Source organism: Xiphophorus hellerii, chromosome 9 (genome assembly GCF_003331165.1).
Source record: "Xiphophorus hellerii strain 12219 chromosome 9, Xiphophorus_hellerii-4.1, whole genome shotgun sequence".
Lineage (NCBI taxonomy): Eukaryota > Metazoa > Chordata > Actinopteri > Cyprinodontiformes > Poeciliidae > Xiphophorus > Xiphophorus hellerii.
Genome location: NC_045680.1, coordinates 23,134,685 through 23,162,138, shown reverse-complemented (window position 1 = coordinate 23,162,138; position 27,454 = coordinate 23,134,685). Strand labels below are relative to the sequence as shown.

Genomic DNA, 27,454 nt, shown 5'->3' with positions numbered 1-27,454 from the left:
CTCGAGGCGGGCGCACGGAGGCGTGATGCGGCCGTGACGTGGTTTGAGTCGGGGATCTTTAATCCTCTGCCGCAGCAGCCCAGCCGGTCACCGGAGGAGGGGGGCAGCAAGGTTCGGACGGGAATGGGCCGCGCCGGCTAGGATACGCGTAACCAGGCCGAAACAGCTCGGTGTTTAGGTAGATAGTGAGACCGCCGAGACGAGGAGAGATTACGACGAGAACCAGGCGAGTATTTCTGCCTAGGCCTGACCCCCTCCACCTCCAGCCAATTCACTCATATTTCCCCCGCTGAAAGGACCACACACGGACACACGGGCGGTCGAATATACACGTTTTTTAAAACGCTTTTCTGCTGAATTAAAACGTCGAATGTGGTATCCGCAGAATTAGCCGCCGCACGGGTACGGCGCCTCGCCCTGCCAGCTTCCCCGAGAGTAATTTATTCCTCGGTTCGCCCTTCACGAGCGTCGCCGCGTCCCCTGTTTTCCTGTCAGCTACTGCGCATCAGCACAACATGCAGGATGAGCCTGTGGGGGTGACAGCCGCGCAGTTACCCCCAACAGCCGAGGAGGAGGAGGACCGCAGCAGCAGCTCGGTCAGCAAATCCGCGAAGCAAGCCATCCAGACCGAGAGCCAGCTGAGCTCCTTCACGTCGGATTACAGCCACCTAACCCAGAAGATCGCTTTCCCCGAGCATTTCTGCCACACGCAGTCCCTCTGTGACCTTCAGCGAAGCATACATCAGCAGCTAGAGTTCACCCCGGCAGAGCTGTACCCCCCGCCCCAGGGGCGCTTCAGTCACCTGCAGCCCTTCTCCAGCGCCGCTGACCCCCGCGGCTCTGCTGTGGAGGCGGCCGAAGCCGATGCTGCGACGCCATCGCCTCCCTCTGTGAATCTGAACGAGATCCAAATGGACTCCCCCATCGCCCACCACTTGAATAACGGCAATGGCAGCAGCAGCACCGGCAATATGCTGTCCGGGGGTCTCAGCGCCGCTTTCCCCAACCTGCCCTCCTCCCAGGAGATCCAGAGCGCCAGCGGCGGCCCGTCCTCGCCCTCCCTCCCCGGTTTCGGCACCCCTTGGTCCGTGCAGACCAGCTCCTCGCCTCCACCGCCGGCCAACTCCATCAACCCCATGCACGCGAACGCCATCAGCCAGATGCCCAGCACGGACTCCGAGAACAGCTTCTACCCGGGCATCCCGTCCTCCATCAACCCGGCCTTCTTCCAGAGCTTTTCGCCGGTGTCGGCTAATCCGTGCGCCGGGATTAATGTGCAGGGCTTCGGCGGTCCGTTCTCGCCTCAGATGAACGTTCCTCAGCAGCCGCAGAGCCGCAGGTCCCCGGTCAGTCCCCAGATGCACCCCCAGCAGGGCGCCTTCCTGCAGCAGAGGAACAATTACAACCAACACCAGGTGAGCAGCTGGGCAGCATCCTCTCATAGCAAGACGGTGCATTATGTATCAGGATATTAGGAATTAGTGAAAAATGTACTTAAAAACGGAGTTCAATTAATTGTATTCAAATGGCAAAAATTGAGTGTCTGTTTATGGAAACAATGTTTTCGATTTTGGGGATCCAGGGCTGCAACTAACGATTATTTTAGTTATCGGTTAGACCGTCCATTATTCTGACGATTTAATCGGATAAAAAATTGCCACATTCGGCTAATTGTTTATGCAGTATTAGAAACACATTAAAACGTGCAAATAGATAATATAGTTCCTTTTTAAATAAGTAACAAACATTTTATTTTCTAAAATTCAATAAAATAGCATTTAGGAAGCTTGGTCATTTGTAGCACAGGGTGCAACTAAAACCATACTTCTAACAACACTCAACATCAACACAGTGTATAGAAACTTTGTGTAATTTTTCCTACAGTTATGGATTAACTACTGCTCTGAGTACGTTGTTCTTTCAGAAAACGGCCACTTTTTTGAGTCTGTACACTCCAGTTAACGATTAATTGTTCACTAAATTAGCTGACGATTATCTCAATAATCGATTCAACGTGATTATTCCGACTAATCGTTCCACCCCTATGGGAACCACCTTGTGACAGTACAGTAGGTGTTCGAAAAAAATGTGCCCCGTCTGCTGCCAGGCTCTTTGAGGGATAAATATTTCTTTTCATAATGCATTATGCAAGGCTTAGAGTCTCTACCCTTGAGGCATACAGAGGGAGTGGGGGAACGCTGGAACTCTGAGCATCGCTGAATCTTCCTGTTGTTCTCTCCTGGAAGCTGGCAGTGGGATGCAGTCACATGGCGCCGGACCACCCCTGTCTTGTGGTTCGCTCGGTGGGAATATAAAGCCTCACAGGGTTCTTTCCACGTCCTAAGTGGGTGCTCATTTATTTTATTTTATGTATTTTTTATTTTTTTGGGTGAAATGAAAACATCCAGTGTTTTGGTGGCGTGGCACACCCTGAGACTCACACGAACCTCCCCGCTCTGCAACAGGAAGCTTTACGAGCCGGGTAGCCTTCAGCTTCAGGTTTCTCATGTGATTTGCACACTGACTGGGTATGTGTGTGCACCGAAGCATGTGTGTGTGTGTGTGTGTGTGTTGACTGTGTGTGCCTGTAAGTGCTTCTGCAGTGTTGTTGTTTCTTCGCCCTTTAACCTTTTTCTTTCTCTTCTTTGAATCTATTGTAAATATATTTGCATGAAAGCAACAAAGGCAATCATGTGACTGTTGTTGTCGGCGCGCCCCCCCACCCTCGCCACGCCCTGATCAAATACTCATCCAAAAACGTAGCGACAGGAGAGAAAAGGCAGAAAGTCGACTTCTCTCCATGCGGTGACGTCATTAGGATCTTGAAACACAGAAGAAGCTTATTTCTGAACTGAGACAAACTGTGATGACACTCTAACTCTATATTCTTCTTTTCTTATGACGTCACATCAGGGTTTTTTTTCTTTATTCCAATTTTTGTAAAGGTCTGACCTGAACTAGATAAGAACTAAGTTAGTTATTATCTAATAACTAGCTTAAAGAACTAGCTTGTTTAAGCTAGTTTTTAAATAAGAACTAGCTAAATAAGCTAGTTCCTATTTAACTCTAAGTAGTATATAAAACATTAAACAGCCTCTTTGGAGGAATTAAAAATCTAATTTTTCCCTATTTAGCTCAAATTCAATTCAGTTGAAAATAACAAAAGATCAATTAAATGCTGTCGTAAGTAACTCATATAATCCAACTTTCTTGGGTCGTGATGCTGTGGGCAGGAAGGATCTTTGGTAGCAGTCCATCTTCCAGTCAATCAGAAGAGGCCCCTGACTGAAGACTGTTGCTGTGTGACAGTCATGACTGTTATGACATGCTAACAAAAACAGAAAAGTAAAACAACCTTTTCAAAAACAGGACCAGGTGTGTCTCTTTCACATGACTGACAGTCTACAGTACTGATAAAGTAAAAATCCTCCTGGTTATGCGAAAGGAATCTATGAAAAACAACAACAACAATGTTGCAATACCTCTTTTATACAATAGTGTTAGGGTCATTTGAGATAAACGAAAAATATATAATTAGCCACAGAGGACTAAATTACCACCCAAAATCTCCACAATTTTTAGACTAATTTCACATCTATACATGAATAAAGTTGAATGTTCTGTTGTGTTGAAAAGTCATACATTTCATTAAATATTGAAAATGCAATTTTCAATATTTAAAGGCATAAATTCATATTAAAAAATATATCATATTCACAATATTGGTGACATTGTGAAGTCAGAAATTTGCCAGAAAAATCTCAGAAGTTTACTAATATTGTAAAATCAGACATTTGCAACAAAAAATGCCAGAAGTCCTCAAAGAGTGGTGGAGTAGATCTAGAAAATGTGTATCTGGATATTTTCCAAAGTGTAGGTGGCAGATCTAGACTCTTCTCCGGTATTAGAAGGACATTTGCCAGGTTTAGACTCGATGCAGCCATGTTGCAGCTTCTTCCTCCCTGTCTCAGGTGTGTATTCTGGATCCCGTTTGAGGCACTTATGATGAGTCTGAACCCTGTAGATGTCGTTCTGGTTCGGAAAGAGAAACCACTATGAAAAGTATATAGATGCAAATCATCTGCATTTACCACTTAAACCTTAGGACTTGTGTTACTTTTTGTTGCAGATATCTCTTATTTTTTAAAACAAACGTCTGACTTTATGGTGTAGATTTATGACTATTCTCCTGGAAAAAATGTTTTTTTTCTTGCACATTTATGACTTTTCAATATCCAAGATTTTTCTAATGTATAAAATTATTCTCAGAATTTTAAAGTTTCTTGACAGAAGTTTACTTTTCTGCAGCCAGTTTGTTTTCTTTGTCTACAGTGGCCCTAAGACTCCATTTTTACACCTTTACTACTTTACAAGATTGTATATATTACACATTTTTGTCTTTTAGCACACATAAAATTATAACGGTCCATCAGATAACAAGATACTCTTTTTCTCTCCAAGATCCGTTTTAAACAAACAATTGTGGATTTGAACTTAATATTCAAGGAGGAAAAACTCAAGATTTATCGTCAGATGTGTCAGTTTATTAATTAATTAATTAATTAATTCATTCATTCATTCATTCATTCGTCTATATGGAAACCTTAAGCTGCCTTTATGTCCCATAATGATTAATTATATTAGAGCCAGAGACGACGTCACACTGGGTGTGTGAGTGAGAGATAGGTCGGTCAGCTTTACACGGCTAAGCAGTTAAAAAGAATTTCACTATTATCTTTAAACAAACGTGTGTGTGTGTGTGTCTCTGCAAATGTCGTTCTGGTCCAGAAAATGTTCTGGACGAGTCAGGTTCCATTACGCTCCATGACAGACAGATTCTGGTTCTTCAAAAGGATAAAATAGAGAAACTTTCCGAGAGTACATTCGGTTTCCTGTTGTCTGCATTAATGGACTTCTGACATGCCTCCATAGGAAATAGCTTTCTTTCCTCAGACTACTTTTCGAACACCTCTCTCAACAGAACGGAGGTAGCTTTAGGTCTCCTTCCCTCAGTAACAACTCAAACCATCCCAGCGTTGTTGTTGTCAGCGTGACCCGAGAGCACTTAGGGGACGCTGTGGTTTACTGATCGGAAAATGTTCCGATTTTCGGATCAGAGCCAGAGCAGACTGTTCCTCGGTACATCATCTCTGTCGTCTTCTGTAGGTTCTGCCGTTCTGCTCATACCGAGGATGTGAGCACAAAGCCACTGGCATCTGATGAGATTGTCTTTTTTTAAGAAGAAGCACTAGTTTGTAAAACAAAACAAAAAAAAACACACCTGTTAATTTTTATTACTTTATTTTATTTTTCTAAATATTTCTCACCTTGAGAAACGCTGTGGCCTTCGCACATTATTTCCTGTGTAGGGCTGAAACAATTAATCGGAATAATTCTGATTAATTATTTTAATCATTGAAATAATTGTCAACTAATTTAGTAATTGATTAATTGTTAACTGGAGTACACAGACAAAAAAAAAGCAATTTGCTGAAAACACAACAGCCTCAGAGCAGTCATTAAGCCAAAACTGTACAAAAAATACACATTTTGCAATAAAGAGATAAAAAACACCTTTGTTTGTAAATATATTTTATACAGAACTCCTCCCCCTCCACCTTACTAGATATCAAACTTAGTGGCATAGTTTTATCTCTACCTGGTTCAAATTCTTTAATAAAAAGTCTTTAATTAAGCACCCTTTGCTGTCCAATTATTAACTGGTTAATCGAAAACATTGTCAACAGATTAGCCCTTCAATGTACTGAGGTCAAGCAGAAAAGGCTTTACACATGTTGAGGTTAGATGTATTTTTTTTACCTGCAGATGCGTCCTTAGCTTCAAACGTTCACAAAATGAATGCTTTGTTCTTGAATTTAAAGGAAATAAAATGTTTATTTTCTCTTTTAAGAAAATCAATTTCATTATTTACATATTGTATGTATTTTTAATGTTGTACAAAATGAAAAATTAGCATAATGTGCTAATTTTTTAATCCAATTAATCATCAGTACAACCAATTACTAAAATAACTGTTTGCTGCAGCAATGCTCCTGTACCTGATTAAAAACGGTAGCGCCACTTCCACTCATTCCTATCAATTATCAGTTGGGGTAGTACACATCAGATGCGCCTATTTGAATTTTTGAGCTAAATACACTCTTATTTTTCATCTTTTTGGTTCTCTTCGTCATAAACAAAGCCTAATGCCTCTGGAAAGGATTTCCACACGACATTGGCAAAAAAGATTGAGAGGGTGATGCTTCAGCAGAAGACAGTAGGTCCAGGTGGAGAGAGTGTGTAAGTGACAGTGGTGGTGTCGCAGGGCACGGGATACTTAGTATTAGTCTTAAAGCTCTAAATCTTCTTATCTACCCACCCATTACAGAAGCAGATAAAGTTCGGCAGTGGCTGACGAGGGGAAATAAGGGATGGGATTAAACCGAGTATTAAACCTACTGCTTGTTTGAGACATATTTATGCGTTTGATCTAACCTCTCGCTTGTTGCTGGCTCAGCCCATGGTGAAAGCGTCCCCGTGGGGGAGCCACCAGGGGAACGGCTGGGGCGGCGGCGGTGGCGGCGGGGGCATGTCCTGGGGCCGGGACCACCGCAGAGGCAGCGGCATGGGCGTTCCCGGCTCCGTCAGTCACGCCTCGCCCCTGAAGAAGCCCTTCTCCAGCAACGTCATCGCTCCGCCCAAGTTCCCGCGCTCCGGAGGATCGCTGGGGCCGAAGTCCTGGATGGAGGAGAACATGTTTCGCACGGACAGCAACAGCAACACCATGTTGCCCCTGCAGGTATGAGCTCAGCTGTTCACATGATTTCAGCATTTATGTTAAACTGAATTAGTTTATGCTCGCGTCGATGCGCATATTAACCCAATCATAATGTTGAGTTTTTGTCTTTCCTGTTCCTCTTCTCAAATGTCCCATTTTCTCGCTTTACAGTCACAAACGTCAAAACATTTTCCAGGTTGTTATGCCATAGACCAGCACAAAGGGTCAACATGTAATTTAGGATGTTTTCACACCTGATAGTCCAATAGACTGGGTTTGATTGGGAACCAAAGTTGCAACATTTATTACATGTTCAGCTGGTGTGGTTCGCTTTCACACTGCACTGTGTGAAACGATTCCCCTCCTTACCTGTGGTGGCGCTTCACCAAGAGCCATTGGAGGGAACAGCATGAAAACCTCTGAAGTCGACACTGAGAGCAACTTCCTTCTTTGCAAAATGTAAACAAAAACAGAGTGGTGTGAGGTTTTAGCAGTTTGGCAAATAACCACAAGGCAGTTCTCCTGTTAGCACTAGATTAGAGTGTTTGTTTTGGTTCATTTACCCAGAATGCCCTGCACTATAGTCCACTTCCTGCTTTTAGAGGAGATTCAGATCCGCTAGTGTTCACACATGTATACAAACTGCACTAGAGTTCATTTCAATCAAACCGAGACAGAGGTTTTTAGGCGGACCGGAGTTCGCTTTTCTGGTCAGCATCAGTTTAATTTCACATTCACACCTCCACAAACAAACCAGACTTTCTAAACAAACAAACTAGAGTTTGATTAAAGCAGACTAAATGGGTCTGGTGTGAATGCTATCTTAATGTCGGTATAAATAAAGGTTTCTTGTGAAGGTCTCAGCGTTTTATTGGAGGACAAGAGAGAACAAATAGCATCTTGAAGAGCAAGGATCACAGCAGACGTCAAAAAGTAACAAGTAGGGTTAGGATTTACGACAACATTTGAGCCCTGTTCTATCCTTTGTCTGAAAACGAAAAGAGTAGAGTACAGCTGTCAGCCTACCAAGACATAAACCGACAATGAACCATCAATCAGAGAAGTAGCCAGGAGGTCACTTTATCTCTGGAGGATGTTGTCTTTTTGACAGCTGTCAGTCATGTTTTTCACAAATCTGTAATTTAATGATAGAGTGAGGAACACGGTGGTGGCAGCATTCTGTTTGTAGTGACATACAGGCAGACATGTCAGAGTTTTAATGCATTGACTCAAGGGAGCTGAACACAAATGTACACCAAATTTTTCACATTTTCATTTGGAAATAACTACGAAAACCATTTACCATTTTCCTCCCGCCTCACACTTTATGTACTACTTTGTGTTGATCTATGAGACAAAACCCCAACAAAATGCATTGAAGTTTGTAGTTTTAATGGAATAAAATGTGGAAAGGCTCAAGGGAGAAGAATATTTCCAGGCACTCTGAAAAGCTAAATCACTAATTCACGTCTTTGTTTCTAAAGATTTCTGTGAATTTGCTCGTCTAGTACTTGAACGTTGTGCTTCCAAAGGGAAACTCAGCCATTAAAATTAGATATCGGAGGAAACAATAGCCGAATTTCCATTCACTAGGAAAATGTGAATTGATCCTTTAATCAAATTGTAAACCGGTTTGTCCTTTTGGGAATAATAATGGCTGTAATTTAGTTTGAACTCAAATCAAATGAAAGCCGAAAGGAAAGTTTAAACAGCAACTGCAGTCGACATCCTTCATAGGAACATTTACTCTTTTTAGAGTGTCTGTCGTCTTTGTGGATGTTTGGCATATCCTGTCATGCCTGGAAAGATGCGATCAATCGTTGGGTTTTACTGCGTTGGCTCAGACTGAAATTTGCTGATCCAACATGTCCTCTTATTCCTTGCCAAGTCTGACACAATTTGCAAAACTTGTTTAATTTAACACCTCATGTATATTAGATCTTTTGCTGAAACAGACTGTTCAGTTGTTTCAGCAAAACAACTGAACAGTCGTTTTCAAACTGTGCCAGTCAAACTAATCAGAGTTTGACTGGCAGGACCAGTTTCTCATATTTTTGAACTTCCTAATTTTCATACACACATACAGTTTTTGTGTGTGTAAACTTTATTGTTTTTCACAATTAAAGATAGCAAATGAAGATGCACTTACTGAACAAAAAAGTGGGAGTTTTCCATTTAAATCAAATTTCTTTCCCGATCATTGATCAGAAGCTACTTAGAGAAAATTTGATCGTGGGCTGAACAATTTTTAGTTCTTTCTACATAAACTCTTTCGATTCACCTGTTCATATTTGCATTTTCTTTTCTTACAATAAATGCACTTTATTTTCCAAAACTATCATTTTGAATGTAAAACTCTCTTCAGTTAAGGAAAAGCACTTACGTTTCAGTTGTTTTGCATCACGTAAATTGCCTAATGACTCAAATGAACCACATCAAAACATTTAATCTAAGCTTTTTTTTCTCCAATTCACTGCAGTGCTAAAATCGACAACTCATCAACACCTGGACGAGAAGCATTTAGGAACAAATTTTGTAAGAACTGGCCTCTCCAGATATCAAACTTAGTGTTTCCTTTTGCCTACCGAAGCCAGCGTGATGACAGGTTTGGCTGACGACTGATTAGGGAACTTAAAGGAAGAAGTATTGTGTGTTCTGCATGCTGTGTTATTAAGAGGTTGCCGTCGTCTGTTCTCGGAGGCAAACTCTGGACAGTATCGGGATGCGTTTGTCCAGACATTCTCCAGACTCCCTCAGCCTGTCCTTTAGCCAAAGACCTGATGTTTTTCTTGCTAAATTCTCCCATGAAGCCATTCGGGCAGAAACTGCTGAGAGAAAATCACAAAGTCACATCTGAACACTGAACCAAAGTGTCACATTTCATGTCTTCTAAAGGGTTTATTTAATAATCTATACTTACTGAGGCCTCATCAGACACTTAGTTTTTCTTACATTCATTAACTGGGTTTTTTTTTTTATGTAAGTCATATATGACTCATTCAAATTAAACTAATGATATCAGCCTGAATGAGGTTGCCGCCAAGTTGTGCGATGGTTGCTATGAGTTTGTATTTTTAGTTGTATCGGTGCCAAGAAGAACAACGCTTCCATTCCAGGAAGCAGGCCTGACTTCATGGATAAATTTCCATAAACAGTGTCAGACCCAGAAATTTCTCAGATTCCAAATTTTTTGCTTCCTTTCTTCCTTCCTTTTCTGTTTAACGTTTGGCAGTCGCTGACAGAGCGCATCTATGCAGCGTCACCTTTCCACAGTCACATGGGATTCAGACTGACGACGGTAAGAGAGAGAGAGTCACCTCTGCTCTCGGTGTCAGAGGTCAGAATAATTCCCCAACCAAATTTAGTTTGGGCTGAAATCAATCGTCAATAACAGAATCAACTTTTGCTACAAATGAATTGGTTCAGTCCAATTTTGAAGTACAAATATTTCTTCCAATAAAGATATTGCTTTATCTTCGTGTTTGAACATGCTAGGTGTCTCTGCTTGCATTTCTGACACGTTAGCAGGAGCAAAAGGACGGATTCGTCTCGTTTTTAAAACTGAAAACCACAGAAATTTCTAAGGACGCCTTTTCATTCCTGTACTTTGTACCTCAGGGGTTCATAAAATGATGTTTTCTGAACATCATTTTATGATTTCATAAATGAATGTTCATGTCATAAATGAGTTTAAATTAATGTTTGATCTCATTCATTTATACTGAATGAGATCAAACTAATTATATTTCAACCTTGCATCGTGACAGGTTTCACATGCAGAACCTTGCGGAAGTATTAATGTCCTTTGAATGCTTTCAGTTTCGTGCGACAGACTGACGCAAAGTCTGGAAATAAAAGGATTCCAGGCTTTCACATTTCTTTACGATTAAATATAAATAAATACTGCTGTGCATTTGTATTCTGAGTCAATACTTGAACCACCTTTCGCTGCAGATCCCAAGACTGAAGTTTTTCCAGATTCTTCTTGGCAAAATTCTGTCAGACTGAATGGAGACTGTCGTGTACATACATTCTCACAGATTCTTCACCGAATTCAGGCTGGACTTTGAGTAGGCCATTCAAACACGGCAACATTCTATGATAGCTCTGGCCTGTACGTTTAGGGTTGTCATCCCGCTGGGAGGTGAACTTTCACTCCAGCATCACAACTTTTTTCAGCCTTTTACAGGTTTTCCATCAGGTTTGTCCTGTATTTGTATCTTCCCATCAAACCACAGCTGCAAGCTTTCCTATTTATGACCTTTCCTGCTTTCTTTGTTACATTAGATATACAACAATCTCAGGTGGTTAGACACTTTTTGGCTGTTGGAAAAGTTATAACAAACACAATCGTCCCTAGTGGACACAAGCAGTTTGTTCCTTCATTAATTAGTTTTTTAACACAAAGAGAGATTGTTTTAGATATGTATAAATAGAGGGCAAGACAAATAGTATTCCTGTCAACTGATTGGTCCAAGTTTGGGATGTTGTTTTTTTTGTTACCTAATACTGCTAGTCTGCCATGTTCCTTTAATGTACATGATGCTGATGTTCACTGATGGCAGACCTTCCCTTTATTTATGATATACGTATAGTCTGTCTCATAAAGTCCCAAAAAGATTACATGCTGTGTTTCAGGGTGTCCACAAACTCTTATGAATTTAAGGTTGACTTAAATTCATAAGTCAACCTTAAATACGTGAATTGCAGGTCTTAAACTTTGTCGTGACTTTTTAATCTCGTACATGTTGCTTTTTTTTGCTGGACTTTCTGTCAGTCAAGTTTGAGTTTTGCTCAGCTGTCTTCATTGCGTTCTGTGGCTCAAGGCGGCTGACGTTGCCGCTAACTAGCTGCTAATATACCCTTGCTAGCCAGTTAGCTAGCTTTTTATGTCTCTCATGGGTGATGGGCGCAACATACGGAAAGCGACGAACGACGGCGACAGGTAAAAGTTGAAACCTGACACAATGAACGTCAACGTCGACAAAAGTTGAGCATTTTTCAACTTTCTTGTGTTGTGTCACATGCCTGTTATTATGTGACAAAATGCAAAAGAAAAAACAACAACATGTACACTGACACCTTTTTATATACAATTCAGTTCCTTATAGTTGACCAGCCCCTCACTGGCTTACCTCCAGGCCCTCTAATTGAATAAATATGGAAAGAATGTTAATCTGAATCTACGGTCCCCTGCATGTTAAGCCCAATAGCCAAGTTTCAGAGGCTTTAATACTCACGAGCCAAAATCACAAATCTGTGATAGATTTACACATGCATCCCCCACTTTATTTTTCTTTTACTTTTCCAGGACCGCTCCAGAATGTACGACAGCCTGAACATGCACTCCTTGGAGAGCTCCCTGATCAACATCATGCGAGTGGAGCAGGATCCGATAAAAGGTAAGGTGGCCTTTTCTCTTTTGGTCTCCGTCCGTCGTGGGGAGGCGTGGGGGGTCAGAGGAAGGTGATCTTGTTCGGGGAATCGTCTCCAGGAGCCAATGAGCCCGTTTCTCCCACAGACGTGTTGTTTTTTTCCACAAGCGGGCTTATTTACCTCCCCGCTGAGAGCTTAATGCCGGTGCCACCAGCTGCACGTTCAACTGACCCTTAAAGCTCTGGTCTAGTGGTTGGCTTAACCTGGCCAGCAGAACCGGCCTGCTGTTTTGTTTTTTTGTGCTTCAGTAAGAATAAGAAGAGAAACCTGTTTTCTCACTGCTCAGCCTTTGGAAATTCAACAGATTCAGAATGAGCGCTGGGCTTCTTCTGAATTATTTCTAATGGTTTGACAGCGACAGGCAGAGAGTGCGACACTGTCCTGGCCTCCCGCACTCAGCTGCTGAATATCAGAGTAGCAGTGTCGGATGACTGCACCCCTCGCGCCCTTCTCCTCCTCTGCCTCCGTCTCCGCCGCTACCACCGCCTGCCAGTGGCTCATTTACAGCCGTGCGAGCAATATACGCTCTCACTTTACAACATTGAAAGAACAGAGGAAGAACATCAGTGGCACAAGCAGGCACGTCTGCTTTGGTTACTGATTTGTTTGTGGACAAGCAATAAGCGCCGTCATTCCTTTCCGTTTTATTAGCAATCCACCTGTGCTCTTCTTCCATGAGCTTTTTTTTTATATATATAGTGTTTTGGGGGGTGGTGGATCGGGAGGGGGTTTCCTGCCTGAACAGATGGACAGGACATGGACCAGTGTGCAGAGCAAAAAAGAAGACAGGAGGGGGGTGGGCTAATTTTAAATGAGATCACCCTTCCACACACTGTTTATGACAGCCAAGAGGGGAGCTGAGAGGGACGACGGCTTACAAGGCCCTGACAGGCTATTTACAGCGTTACCACTTTATTATGCTTAACAGCTTTTACATATAAGAGCACATGGTAAAATTATCAGTTTTCATTAGCTTGTTAGCATAAGAAGCTAAGAACTTTTTATGCTCTCGAGGTTTATTTAATCTTTTCCAGCTACGAATGAAACATTTCAGATTTTGGTTCCGCTTTGGTAGATAATCAAAAATAAAACGCAGACGAGCCCATTATCTGCTCCACCATGACTCACCTGCAGACTGCAGCTTCTGTGCTGGAGCTTTGGCAAAACCATGCCAAAGTGTCCTGCCTTGTATTCTTGTCAGTGTCTGCAAATGCAGTTTCACGTCGTGAAACTGGTCAGTACAGGTCAAGCGACCTAAAGAAGAGGGTTCAGAAGTCACATCTTCTTCAAATTCTCAGAATTCACTCGCAAATGGTTGTGCAGATGACACAGCACTAACGGTAACCTAAAAACAACAATTAGGTAACTTAAAAAGCAGCATGGGTTGGTGCAAATTCCTCACAACAGGAATTATGAGTCTTTTCATCATTTGTCACATGACAACTACAAATTTCTGTGAATTCTCAGGGAATCCGCTCAGCCATAACAACTCTTAAAAGTATTAAAATTAAGGCCTTAAACTGTGTTAAATTCAGTAGACATGTAAGTAGGGCTAAAATATGTTAATCACAGTTCTTATGTTTTGTCATGGCATCACTATTTGTATCTTGTATATGTTTTTTTTTTTCTCAAAAAACTTTATTGTCATCTAATCATCTTCTTTGCGTTTTGTGACTTGAGGCAGTTGAGGCTACTGCTAACTAGCTGCTAATACCCTTGCTAGCTAACTCCATAGCTAAATTTTTTGTGCATTCTGTGCAAAAAGCATTCCCCAGAAATGTCACAGTTTTGACCCGGCATGGCTAAAGCGCCCCAGAAAACAGTGACTGTTGCTAATGCGACATAAAAACTCGGAAACTGGAATTTCAATAGATTTTAAACAAGGCGTTCAAACGTTAGTCTTACAAGTCTTTGCCATTGAAACTGGCCTTAAAGGTCTTAAAAAGTCTTAAAATTGAGTAGGTGAAACCTGCAGAAAGTATGATGTTAGTAGAATTTTATGTGGTGCAGTACAACAAAACTGTTAAGTGGAATAAAAATTATGAACATGGTTTTCTTTTTTTTTCTTTTACAAATGAAAATCTGAAAAGTACTGTTGTGCATTTTTATTCAGCCCTCCTTACTCTGATGCACTTGAATCATTTGTCTGCAGACACATCCTGTGTGTGTGGTTTAGTGTAAATACAGCTCAAAATTCCTAGGGTTAGAGTAAACTAACTTATATAGCACCTTTTCAGACATACTGACCACTCAACGTGCTATACAAGAAGAACGTGTATAAAATTCCAAACTGTGGCTTTGTAAAATTGACGAAGGGAGGCTGAATACAAATGCTCTGTGAGAGGATATTACAATAAGAAACTGCATGCTTCAGAGGTTTCACTGTAACTAGATACCATTTTAATATTAAATAATACTAAAACATCCTGCTCTGTATGCTGTTTACTGCATAAAAATGCCATTTAGGCCTGTCACTGTAACATGTTTTGCTGGACGATAAATCGTCCCAAAAATGATCGCGATAAATGATAATATTGTCGTTTTGAGATCATTTTCACATAATATGTTCATAATGGCATAATAATGCAAGTACCCTCTCTCAAAGACTCCTGAACTTTATTTTTGTACAGGACACTCCAAACTAGAACAGGAAGAGGTTTTAAATATCCAAAACAAAACACAAAACCAAAAACAATAACTAAAAAGGAAGTAGAAACCACACACAACCAAAACCATAAATAAGACGGATCATTAAGTGAATACCAGTATTTCCAGCATGAAGCCAGCTTTTAAAAAAAGCAAAGGTTCACCTGTTCTAAAAAAAATAAAAATAAAAAACAATGTAATTAGTGAAAAAAAATGTCAGAAATGCTCTAGTTTTTTATCAACGTTTGTCTCATTTTTGCCTGCAGCACACAGCTGTGCTCTCCCTATTTGTTGTTTATCTGTTTCTGCATCAGTTGCCATGTAAATGCGTCGGCCTCATCCTGTCCTCTCCCTCCGCTTTCCCCCTGTTTGTATCTGTATTTGTATTTCTGTGGTGTGTGTCTGAGTTTGTAACATAACGTGTGTTTCTCATGTCAGGCCGTGTGGGCTGCCCTAACCCCGGGGCCGACGGCCTTCTCATGCTCAATGGTAATTATCTGGAAGCGTCGTCTCCCTCTGTGTCTCCCTCTCCCTTCGCTGCTTCCTCTGTTACTCTTTAACCTCATTGGACTCACACTTCACCACCTGCAGGGCTCCTCGTGTAACTCTTCAAGACTTTCCATTTTAAAATGCTGTCACGCTTTTAAGGGCAACATACTATAGATGCCTTAGTATTGATATTCTCAGAACCTGATCTACATTGTTATGTCTAGTTATGGGGACAGACTCATTTGCATGCCTTTAAATAAAAAGAAAATCTAAATGATTTTGTTTTCATTTGTTCTAAGTATAAGAAAAAAATCTAAATCGGTTCAATTTAAAATCTCAACTCAGCAGAAGCTACGGTAATTTTTTGTGGCCGATTTCTAATCGCAAGCCCGTTTGGATCGTCTAGAACACGTTTCAAACTCGAGGCCCGTGGGCCAAATCCGGCCTGCCATAGCTTCTTGTGTGGCCCTCTGGGTTCTAGATTAAACACCAAGTGTGCTCACATTTTGGGAGTTTATTGCAGATTTTGCTAAAAACTAAAAAAAATGTCAAAATTAGTACCACAAACCCTTAGATTTTTATTGCAAAAACAAAAATCACAAAATCCTGGAAGGACTGAAAAGATATTTAATAATATTATTTAATTTTAAGAATTCATTGATATTTTAACAGTTTCTGAACAGGTTTTATTGATACATTCTGGCACAACCGGCCCTTTAAAGCATTCGTGATCTTGATTTGGTCCAAAACGAAAATGAGTTGGACACCCCTAGTCTAGAAAATTATGCTCCTTGACTCAACTCTGAGATTTCTAAAATGCTGCCAACATACTCAGCATATTACACACTAGACGATGTTTTGCTCTCTCTCGCTCTTCTGCAGTCTGAATGTTCTTGAGTCACTTAAAATGGTTAACTTTAAGGCAGGACATTCCATTCTGTTAATTAATTACTCAAGTTAGTTGATTTGTAGTTGGACAAAGTTATGAGATAATTGCAGATTAAAGTCTTTAGTCACAAAACGCCCTTTGACAAATGTTTGCACAGCTGAACCTTGCCCTCTTGTACTTTTCTACATGCAGCCAGAAGCTATGGGAGACGTCGAGGTAAATACTGCAATGTGTCTGTCTTCTCTTGTGGCATGTTTTCCTGCTTATTTTTAAATGGGCTTTGAGAACTCGCTGTATTTTGGATTTTAGGTTTTAGAACATGTTGGGGGTTTTTATTTGTTCTTAGGAAGAAACGACTTTTTTCCCCTTTTTGCTATACATAAAAAAACAATTATTCGATTATTTTACTTACCAAATAAGAATGATAACAGTGGTTTCCAGATCTGGTCTCGAGTGATATCCTCTTTCCATTAGTTGTAAATATTTGATCTGAAATGTCTAGTTATTGTTGTGTAGGTGTTTTTACATAGAACAATCAGTAATCAGCTTAGCTTTTTATATAAACATGCATTAGCTCCTGTGCATTAAACTAGGAGGAAAATGGTCTCCAGTTGATAAAAAACATACGCTGTAGCTTTTGAAATGATAAAATTCTAATAAAATTTAAAAAAAGAAAAAACTTATAAGTTTTTACTCAATCTGAAGTGTTAATTTCCAGTGCTTCAAAGTTGTGGTATTAGTTTCTGTCTCTAAAGGTTTGTGCCAATAATGGAAACTGTAGTATTTCCCTGGTTAAGCTGGATAAACTTCTCTGATGTACATGTCAAAATGTAAAATACAGTTAAAAGTGTTGCTTTTCGGTTATCAGGAGATGCAGAAATGTAAAGCTAAGTGTCCTCAGCGTAAGCATTAACCTTAATGCCACGTTTGTAACCTTAACATAAATAATAATAACAACATGTTTGGGATACTACTTGATAACTATTGAGTTCTTCAGATGTGAGTGACGTAGACATGGAATGTCTGGTTGATTAAAAATCTCTTTTCAGACATTTTAGATTACCGATTGGATTTTCAAAACATGAAGGCAGCCTTAAAATTTGAGCTCTTGAGAGCTTGTTTCTTCCTTCTCTATAAAAGGTCACCTACCAAGCCCGGTTCTGCAGAATGTGGATTACATTCAGGTTGTTCCGTTCTACAGTGCAGCCCTCAACGCTGACATATGTGTGCCTAACATTTTGGCCATATGCCGCTGAATGTGAGTGGGTCGTTGACAGGCAGGTGCTGCAGGTTTCAACACCTTCTTTGTTTACAAGGCCCACTTTGAGACTTAAAGTATTCAAGTCCTTTGATCCTGACCATGTTTTAGCGCGCTAAAATCACCTGAATTCAGACTGTGGTTAAATTACACCCAGGCCTGCTGGATATTATTTAGGGGTATCATTGTAAATGGGGCTGAATAATGTAAATATGCTCTTATTGTATCAGTCATATAAAGTCCCAATGAGGTACATTCAGGTTTCTGGTTGTAACATGACAAAATGGGAAATATTTTTGGGTTTTTTTACCCCTCCAGGGGGTCTTTTGTGGGCTCTAGTGTCCCTTATGTGATAGTGGGCTGACAGGAAAGGAGAGGGGGGAAGACATGCGGCAAATGTCGTCGGGTCCGGGAGTCGAACCCGCGACGGCCGCGTCGAGGACTCAAGGCCTCCAAATACGGGTCGCGCTACGCCCTACGCCACCACGGCACGCCCCAAAATGGGAAATGTTTAAGGGGTGTGAATACTTTTTGAGGTTTGGTTCAATTTTTTTTTTTTTAAAGTCCAAATCAAATTACTTTTAAAATGTTGGAGAACCCTTGTATATTCTTTCCTTATCCAGAACATTTTCTAACACTGAGCTGTCTCAGTTTGTAATTCAGCCTTGTTAAGTTAATTAAATTTTTTTTGTGTTTTTGTATATTCACTTAGTTGGGTTTTTTTTTTTAGGCTAACAGGCCACAAATAGTTTCAACGTAATTATAAAAGATGAAATTGAATATGTTTGCCTTTGGTAAAACGGGTAATGACATTTTAGAAGAAAACATGATTTTTATGTTATCAGTTTAATTATTTTTAGTAGGATGGATAATAAACTGAACACTTCAGAGGTCACATAATTTTGTTCCCAGCTTTTCAGTCCTGCCTCATCAGCCATGCTGCTCCACGCAGAGGGCAGATTATTGCGTGTCACAGTCACAGATCTGCCAAAAACGAAACTGCACCTAATCCTCACTTTAAGCTGCTGCTTTGTCTCGGCGTTGCAGTGCGATGAAAGTGGACAGGTCATTTTATAGAGCGCTATACTCTCAAATCTGTCCCTCTGTATAGAGGAGAAATGATGCTCCCTTAAAGAGGCAGCTTTGTCGGGGCACTTTCTGCAAATGCCCACTTGCGATTTGCTGCAGTCTCACCTTCCTGTTCGTCTTTGCCAGGCCGCTCCTCTCTCTTCCCGATCGACGACAATCTTCTCGATGACGGCCACGGCAACCAGGGTGTCCCGGGTGTCCTCGGTTCTCCCAACTGCTACCCCCACCAAAACGGGGAGCGCATCGAGCGCTTCTCTCGTAAGGTGTTTGTGGGGGGCTTGCCTCCTGACATAGACGAAGGTGAGGATGACCAGACTGGCTCCACGTCGGGGTTTTTTTTCTGTTCCGTCTTTCACTTTTTACATCTGTCTGTTTTTTTTTTTTCTTCTTTCTAAACGTCGATTCAGATGAAATCACCTCAAGCTTCCGTCGCTTCGGTCACCTGGTGGTCGACTGGCCACACAAAGCTGAGAGCAAATCCTACTTTCCCCCTAAAGGTATCGACAAAACACATGAACACCTACCATAACTACCTTCGTAGCCGTTTTCTATAAATGTTGGCATCCTGAAATAAAATTCTTAAAGTAAAATCTTTATTTAGTGGGAGAAAATCCCAAATTAAGAAATGATTTAGTAGAATCACTGGTGTCACAATTATTAGCACCCGCTAACATCCATCATTTGCCCTGCTTAGCCTCGCCTCTAGCAGTCATGTTCAATTCTGGTAAATAATCCATGACGTCGTGTTTCCCCTCCGGGGTGTAAATATGATCACACAGAAACCCATTACCCAGAGTCATTAATCCAAAATAGGAAAAAAATAGTAGATGATGTCATTGTCTGGAAGCTGGACCCATTTATTTTGATGATGATGATCATTTATTTCAGACAGACATTTCACCAACAAAACATAATTATAATAATAAAGACTTTGATGTTTCTAAGTGTAAATACATGACCTTACTATCAAATTTACATACTCAAATGCATGTAAATACACCACTTATTCGGTGACTGTGAGTCTGGAAAGGAGTATGATGAAGTTTACCATAACTTATATAATCATACCCCTTTTCCATTCATTAATTCATAGCATAAATAGTCTTTCTGTTTCCAGTATCCTTTCCAAAAAAAAAAACAATAATAATAATAATAGTAGTAATAATAAAATGTAGCTCAATCAAACAAATGCTTGATGTGCAGGATTTTCTGCTCCAGGGTTTCTGCACCACATGTCAACACGACAAATCTGTTTAGCCACCCGACATTCACCATGAAGTGATTTATGAGAAACATGTGCAAAAAGGGGCTGGAGTTTATGCAATATGTATATATTTTGTACATTTATTAGTCTGGATATGGATAAAGACTTGTTATTTTATGGGAGGCTTAGTCCTCCCATTCAAGTCTTCTTTTTGAGTTCTTGAATCAGGGGAAATGTTGTGTTTCAGGGCCGTTCATTGTTATTCAAGTGTGATATATGTGCTGTTTTCCAAAACTCATTAAAATCACTGTTGACCAAAAAAAATCATGATTGTAATATTAGTCATAATGGAGGAGCTCTGCGTTCAAATATTGTAGAGGTTTTCATAAATCAGGAAATATCCAATGCAAACCAGTTAGTAGCCCTGACATTCCCAACTTCGACCTCCATGGATGAGAAATAAAACAAAAGATGCGCATTTTTGAAGTAATTATGAGTTTTGGCGAATCACAAACAGCAATTTGTTAGTTAATAGGAAAATTACAACGTATTTAGGCCAACATGTTCAACCAATCCTGGATCATTTTAAGAACAGCTGACAGAAAAGGCTGGACTAAACCCAACAAGATAACAACCCAAAACATTTGAGCAACTGAACACAGAAGTGGCTCATCAGATACAGATTTCTCAAACAGGAAGGCTCACATATCCCTTTCTGTATGATCCACTCTTGTGAAATGTTAAGGAAGAAGATTAAATGCTTTCCTGTGGGCCCCAGTTGGTTGTGCAAAGTGATGTTTTGTACTGAATCCACATTAAGACCTTATGCGTGTGTGTGTGTGTTTGTCCAAGGATACGCCTTCCTGCTGTTCCAGGAGGAGAGCTCGGTGCAGGCCCTGATTGACGCATGCATGGAGGAGGATGGGAAGCTCTACCTGTGTGTTTCCAGCCCCACCATCAAGGACAAACCAGTGAGTTCAACGTGCAGCAGCTCTCTGGCAGAAACAAAAAGGAGTCGTCGTGAACATGTTTCACGTCTTATCAAGAGATGTGAGTCAATCTTTTGTCGTGTTTGACTGTAGGTGCAAATCCGACCATGGAACCTGAGCGACAGTGATTTTGTGATGGACGGATCACAGCCTCTCGATCCCCGCAAAACCATCTTTGTGGGAGGCGTCCCTCGTCCCCTGAGAGCAAGTACGTACCCCCAACTGTGTTAGTAGACAACAACATAACATAACTATCCCGACTGCAGCCATGGATAACAGGACAGGGTGTTATCTGGTCGTGGCCTCTCTTCTATTAATATGCTAATAGTGAAGCTATTTTTTGGTTTAGCACTTTAGCATTTTTGCTAACATTGAAAACGTTTAGCAAGCTTACCCTCCCCTGAATTAGTGTTTTTTATGGTAAATTCTAAAGCGCTGATTCTCTTGGCTGTTTTGTAAGATTTAAGTTGAAAGTTTGACGTTTTATCTACTGTTAAGAATTCTTCAAACTAATCGATTATATTCATGCTCTTGTTTTTAAGTGTGTGAAGACTGTTCATGCTATAGTTCTTTTTCCTCAGTTCTATTTCCTCAACTGAACTTGTATGTTTGCCTGTGTAGCATTTCAAGGGCTGACATCATAGAATTTCAGTTGAAGTTAGCATTTAGCATTAGCTTTTACTAAATACCATGTTAGCGTCATGCTTTAGCATTAGCTTCTACTAAATACCATGTTAGCATCATGCTTTAGCATTAGCTTCTACTAAATACCATGTTGGCGTCATGCTTTAGCATTAGCTTCTACTAAATACCATGTTAGCATCATGCTTTAGCATTAGCTTCTACTAAATACCATGTTGACGTCATGCTTTAGCATTAGCTTCTACTAAATACTGTGTTGTAGTAGCATTTTAGCATTAGCTTCTACTAAATACTGTGTTGTAGTAGCATTTTAGCATTAGCTTCTACTAAATACTATGTTGCCATAGCGCTTTAGCATTTGTGTAACTGATGTTCATGACTAGTGTTTTAGGGTTAGCAAAACTAACTTTTTAGCTAGCTGTGCCCAGAACTGCTATCATGTCATGTTAACTTTCCTTTATTAATATTCTTGGCCTTTGTTTAGTTGAGCTGGCCATGATCATGGACCGCCTCTACGGTGGAGTGTGTTACGCAGGAATCGACACAGATCCAGAGCTCAAGTACCCTAAAGGGGCAGGGCGGGTGGCGTTCTCCAATCAGCAGAGTTACATCGCTGCCATCAGTGCAAGATTCGTCCAGCTGCAACATGGAGACATCGATAAGCGGGTACAGTTTGTTTTTTTGACAATTCCCACACACCTAGTCATTTAAGATGTGACATACACACAATTTCTCGTTGAAAATGCAGGTGGAGGTGAAGCCCTACGTCCTGGATGACCAGCTGTGTGACGAGTGCCAGGGCGCTCGCTGCGGCGGGAAATTTGCTCCCTTCTTCTGCGCTAACGTCACCTGTCTCCAGTACTACTGCGAGTTCTGCTGGGCCAACATCCACTCCCGCGCGGGGCGAGAGTTTCACAAGCCCCTGGTGAAGGAGGGCGCCGACCGCCCGCGCCAGATTCACTTCCGCTGGAACTAACAGGGGCCAGGGGGGCTCCACATCCAATGGTGACGGTCAGAGTTAAGCGAAACACCGGCTAACGGGAAAAAGAGCCTGGCTCTGCTCTCCTGCTAAACTAAGCTATCAGTATAATCAAGTGCGCAACACTATACAATATATACTATATATAGCTATATATCTTTTGTAGCAGCCAAACACCGCAAGCCTCAGTTTTTCACCAAAACCGCCCTCACATCTCAGGCTCTGACAACTCTACAACTCTTTTGTGGTACTTTCATCTTTTTCTAAGTGGAGATTTAAAAGAAAAAAAAAGAGATTGATTTTTGTAGCTTTTTATTATTATTATTATGATTACTCTTATTATTTTTGTATGTGAGATTTAAGGTAGATACAGGAATGTTTTTTGCATGGGGGCAGCTCGTCTGTCTGTCTGTCTGCTGCTAGCAACCACACAGTGCGTTCAGTGCACACTTGTTTCCGGGGGGAAAAAAAAAAAAAGACCTCGATTCTCTAACGTCGACGCGTGCCGCAGGTAATTTAACCAAAGGTAGCAAAAAACGATAGGAAGCTCAAAACCGACACGCTGTCTGACGCGGAAACAAGCGTTACTTTCTAATGCCGCCACGGGCTCTCTTGTTGTTGTTTTTTTTTTTTTTTTTACTTTTTAGAGAGTTTATTGAAAGGAGAGAAAAAAAAACCCAGAAGAAGAAAAGGTTATTTTTTTGTGCTCATTCTAACTTGTAGAGCGATACCTCAAAACACAAAATCCGGTTTTCTGCTAACATTTATACTTAAGAAGAAAAAAAAAAAAAGCTATTTTAGAAGCTTTGCTGCTATATATAAATATATATGAATAGATATGTTGGTGTTATATTTAAACCCGAATCATGTAAAATGAAATGCAGTATGCACTCAACCACTTAACGGCGCCACAGAAAGAGTAAGAGTGCATGCACACTAGGCTTGTAAGCTGCAGAAGTAGCATGCAGGATGTGAGATGTGAGAAAGATATAATAAACCAAAACAGCTGATCACTCAAATCCTATTTTAAAACGCTGAAATTCTGTACTGGGTAGCATGATCATCAACTGCAGATTCCTAAATGACAAGGAAAAAAAAAAAAAGTCAGATGAAGTTAGGTAAGAAGAAGAAGAAAAAAAAAAACCGTACATAAACTTGCATGCATCGATGTTTCTCTGTAGTTTGATCTGTTTACATACTATCAATACAAAAACAAGTGATATCGGTTCTAATGTAGACTTAGTAGACGCCATCCTTTGGTGACACGGCGCCTTGTATAGATGAAAAAAAAAAAATCTCAAAAGCAGAGTGGTGTTCAGTGGTTTGTGTTGTCCCTGTGCTGTGTGATTGTTCTTAGTGTAGGCTGAGGCTCTAGTTTAGTTATCAACAGATTACGTAGAGAAAAATTCAACAACATGCCTTCGTTTTTCCTGCGGTCGAACCCCTGAGCGGTCCCCAAGTGATCTGAGACTGCAGCTCTCTGGCAGAAACAGATGCAAACACAAGAGTGACATTATTAAGCAAAAGTACTCATACCCCTCGGACATTTTTCTCACTACAACTGCCATCGATGTGTTATAGACCAATGGAAAGTATCGCAGGTTTCTGAAACGGAGGAAAATCACCCGTGCAGATCTAGAGTCTGACATTTCCTTAGAGAAATAAAGAAGGCCGTTCTGTTGAGATGGAGAGTACATGTGAACGTCAATTTCTGGCTCAATGTTTAGAGTCATGTGAAGTCTACTGATTTCAGGTGACCTTTTTTTCCCCAAAATTGCAACTGTGTAGCGTCGTCCTTCTACTCCACAGTTATGCTCTGCTTTGTGTTGATCTGTCACATAAAATCCCAAACGGATACGTGGAAGTGTGTGGTTGTAACATGAATGACTTTTTTTTTGGAAAATCTAAGTATATATTGGGTGTGTGAATATGTTTGCAGAGCTCCGTATATTTTGTAATGTAACAGTCACAGCTCCACGCCGTGCGACCAAAGCGCCGCAGTTTTAAGGAAACCGGACAACAAACCATCTCCCGCCCTGAGCTTTTACAGCGAGGACGATGACTTTAGTAAGAAAAAAAATTTTTAAAAAGCGAATCGTTCGTTTCTACTCGTTTCTGTCGGTTTCCGCTTCGACCCGTTCGAAAGACGTTTCGACTAAACCGTTTAGGGACAATCTTTTCTGTTTGGACGGCCGCCCCGCCCGGCCGTCCACTCAGTGACCGTACACGTGTGTCGCTCCTGTGTCGTCGTGATTTCGGTGTCCACCCTGTCCCATCCCGAACCCGTCCCCGCCCCCCCAAAGTGTGGTCTTCAGTGTTAGTCAAGTGTGTGCTGTTACGAAAACCTTAACGGGACGGAAACTCAAACGTATATATTCTTATTATAGCTGGTTCGTATAATTTAAACTGTTTGTGTCGACAATTACTTACCCTTCACTGGCTCTTTGAGATGTTTTTTGATTATATATTATTATTATTATGCACTACTTTTCTATTCACTCCCCCCACCTAACGATTTCCGTGCAAACGTGGACTCCACCTATTTATTGTAACTGTAAAGATGATTTATTAAATGGTTTTTTTCCCCCCCACAATTACTTATTTAAGATGTAGCGTGATGCAGTGGTCTTAAGTTATCTATGTTCTCTGTGATTAGAGCCAGAACCCCAGATTTTGTTTCTAATATATTTCAGTGGAATTTGGTTGTTCAGAGGAGCGGGAGTCCGAAAAGGAGAAAAAAAACTAAACAAAGTGAGAAGCGAAGGAAACCATCTGGACCCGTCTCCCTCCCTTTAGTTACCCCGATGATGTGTGAATATCGTCACCTGTAACACTTGACTCGTAACTGTCTTCATGTGGTTCCTTTTTATTTTTTCTATGTTGAAACACTGTTCGTTTATTCTGTACGTGTCCCTTGTTTTGTTGTTTTGTTTTTGTAAAAGCGTATTTATTTCACTATTTTTGTAGACGAGAAAAAAAGATTTTTTGATTTTGATTGTATTTTTCTATTTAAATAGGACTAATATGACAATTTATTTCCCCCCCCCCCTCTTCCCCCCCCCCCCCCCCCACCAATGAATTACGCCCCACAGGTTCAGAGGAATCATTTCATTAGCAACGCCATCAGACGTTTTTGATACACAGGTGATTCTTATTTTGATACGCGAGGCACATGTTGTTTGAAGGAAGGAAACATGAAGGTTTTCTTTAAATCTGGGAAGACACTTGACATTCTCGCCCCCCTCAAAAGCCCCCACTTCCTTCCTTCCCCACCCCGTTGCATCGAGGCCCCGGCTGCCTGTCCTCGTAGATGCTCTGAAACTTGAATATAACACATTTTGAAAGGCCGACTAACCTCGACTCTGTGTTGTGATGTGCAATACTGTTTCTAATGTTTGTATAAAAGTAAGAACTACAGTGTAGACCTTTTTAAAATGCAGATTTATTTTTTTCATTGCATATTTTGCAGATTTCTGATCCACAGTGTCATTTTTTACCGTCAGAAAAACGAACCCCGTTTTTTCATTGCGAGTATTTTTAAATCCAGATATCTTTGTACTGATGTAAATGATTGTAGTTATTTTGAATAGTGTTTTGCTAACAAAAGGAGAGACTTTTTCATGCGTATTTCTATTTCCTTTCATCTTGTTTTGTCCTGCGTTTTTATTTTTCATTTAACAGTAGCAGATTATTTTTCTGTCTTGTTTTTTTTTTTTTTTTTTTGTTTTGGAAGAATTCGTCATATTTAAATGTTATTGTTTTTGTGGAGGTTTATTTGTATTTTTATGTGGACACATAATATATTTGAGATGCTAACTGCTGAGATATTTTTGAGTTTTTGATTATTTTTAAAGCTAAATATTTGTAATTTTATTGGTAAAGTGACTAATTTCTAAATCAAAGTTTGTGTATAGATTCACAAAGCGGTCTATAAGGTGTTTGGATTGCGATTATTACTGAATGGTTCTTTGATATGCAAGATGAATATCATGGTTATTTTTATTTTTGTTGGTTTTGTATTTAAATGGGGTGTTGATTACAAATCTTCTTTTCTTTCACTTCCTGAATAAAGACCCATTCTGTTTGGACACAGTCTGACCCAATGTGTTTTTCCGGTTAAAGACCCATTTCTCTTGAGACCCTGCATGAAAATCGGTTCATAAAAAGGACTCGAGAAGTTTTTTGTTTTTTTTAATAATCAATTTTCTTGGTCTTCAGAAGCAAAGCAAAGCCTAATAAATCCACATAATTCAATGAGAAGTAATCAATGCAGAATATTTGAGACTATGTTTGATCTCTCTCTACTTGACAGTATGTTGCCGTTTTCACACACCTTTTCACAAATAGCATTTGTTTAGCTTCGAACTGATTCCAAAACAAAAACAGGCTTTTAGGCTAGCATCGGATCAAAACTTGTTTATCACATACTAACCTCCCTATCATCTGTACATGCAAATAACAAAAACAAAATGTGTCTGGGGTCCACCTGACAAATCACCTTTTTTCTTGCCTTTGAGTTCTTGTGCCACCCCCAGATGGAATGGCACCCATGTTGGGGAGCCAAGTCGCCCTTTTAAGAAGGTAAAATCAGACATTACAGTTGACACTTTTAACAAAAACAGAGTCCCGCCATCCAGATTTAAAAAAAAAACCAAATCATAACTACATTTAGATCAGTTGCGCCTTTATTGTACACAGCAACAACATCCACTGCTCGTCTTGCAGCAATAGTGGGAAAGAGTGGGCATGTTAAAGTGCTTACTGCACTGACTTCCTGTTGGCTGCATTTTTATTGACTCATATTTACAAAGAGCCCTCAGGTCTACTAGAGGCTATCATGTCTTGTAGAGTTTAAATATTTGATGTTTTAAACATTTTTATATAAAACTCTTAGATCAACTTTTTTTTTGTTTTCTCTATATGCTGACAATGAGAACAATATCTAAAAGTGCAATTTCTCCGAAGAGTTTTTGCGGCATTAGTGGCTCGTATTTTTTTTTTTTTCCAACAGTAGGTAGACAGGAAGGAGGGTGAGGGGGAAGACATGCGGCAAAG

General features: G+C 40.5%; 1 protein-coding gene across 4 annotated transcripts; it reads left to right on the top strand.

Moving 5' to 3' along the window:
- cpeb2 (cytoplasmic polyadenylation element binding protein 2) lies at positions 1 to 26,487 on the top strand. 4 transcript variants are annotated; one of them, XM_032571729.1, is made up of 11 exons: positions 1 to 1,415; positions 6,518 to 6,799; positions 12,090 to 12,180; positions 15,299 to 15,349; positions 16,431 to 16,454; positions 18,712 to 18,885; positions 18,993 to 19,082; positions 20,642 to 20,760; positions 20,872 to 20,986; positions 21,905 to 22,086; positions 22,169 to 26,487. In XM_032571729.1, the coding sequence occupies exons 1-11, from the start codon at positions 516 to 518 to the stop codon at positions 22,394 to 22,396; spliced, it is 2,256 nt and encodes a 751-aa protein (XP_032427620.1). In that variant the 5' UTR covers positions 1 to 515; the 3' UTR covers positions 22,397 to 26,487. The 4 variants fall into 4 exon arrangements, with proteins under 4 accessions (XP_032427620.1, XP_032427621.1, XP_032427622.1 ...); XM_032571730.1 differs by lacking the exon at positions 16,431 to 16,454; XM_032571731.1 differs by lacking the exon at positions 15,299 to 15,349 and having other exon boundaries at positions 2 to 1,415.
- The last annotated feature ends 967 nt before the right edge of the window (positions 26,488 to 27,454 follow it).

Bases quoted from the DNA above. Each gene is read 5' to 3' on its own strand.
- cpeb2 (XM_032571729.1), top strand. From the start codon at position 516: ATGCAGGATGAGCCTGTGGGGGTGACAGCCGCGCAGTTACCCCCAACA. The intron at 1,416-6,517 runs GTGAGCAGCTGG...TTGCTGGCTCAG, and splicing joins ACAATTACAACCAACACCAG to CCCATGGTGAAAGCGTCCCC. The intron at 6,800-12,089 runs GTATGAGCTCAG...TTACTTTTCCAG, and splicing joins ACACCATGTTGCCCCTGCAG to GACCGCTCCAGAATGTACGA.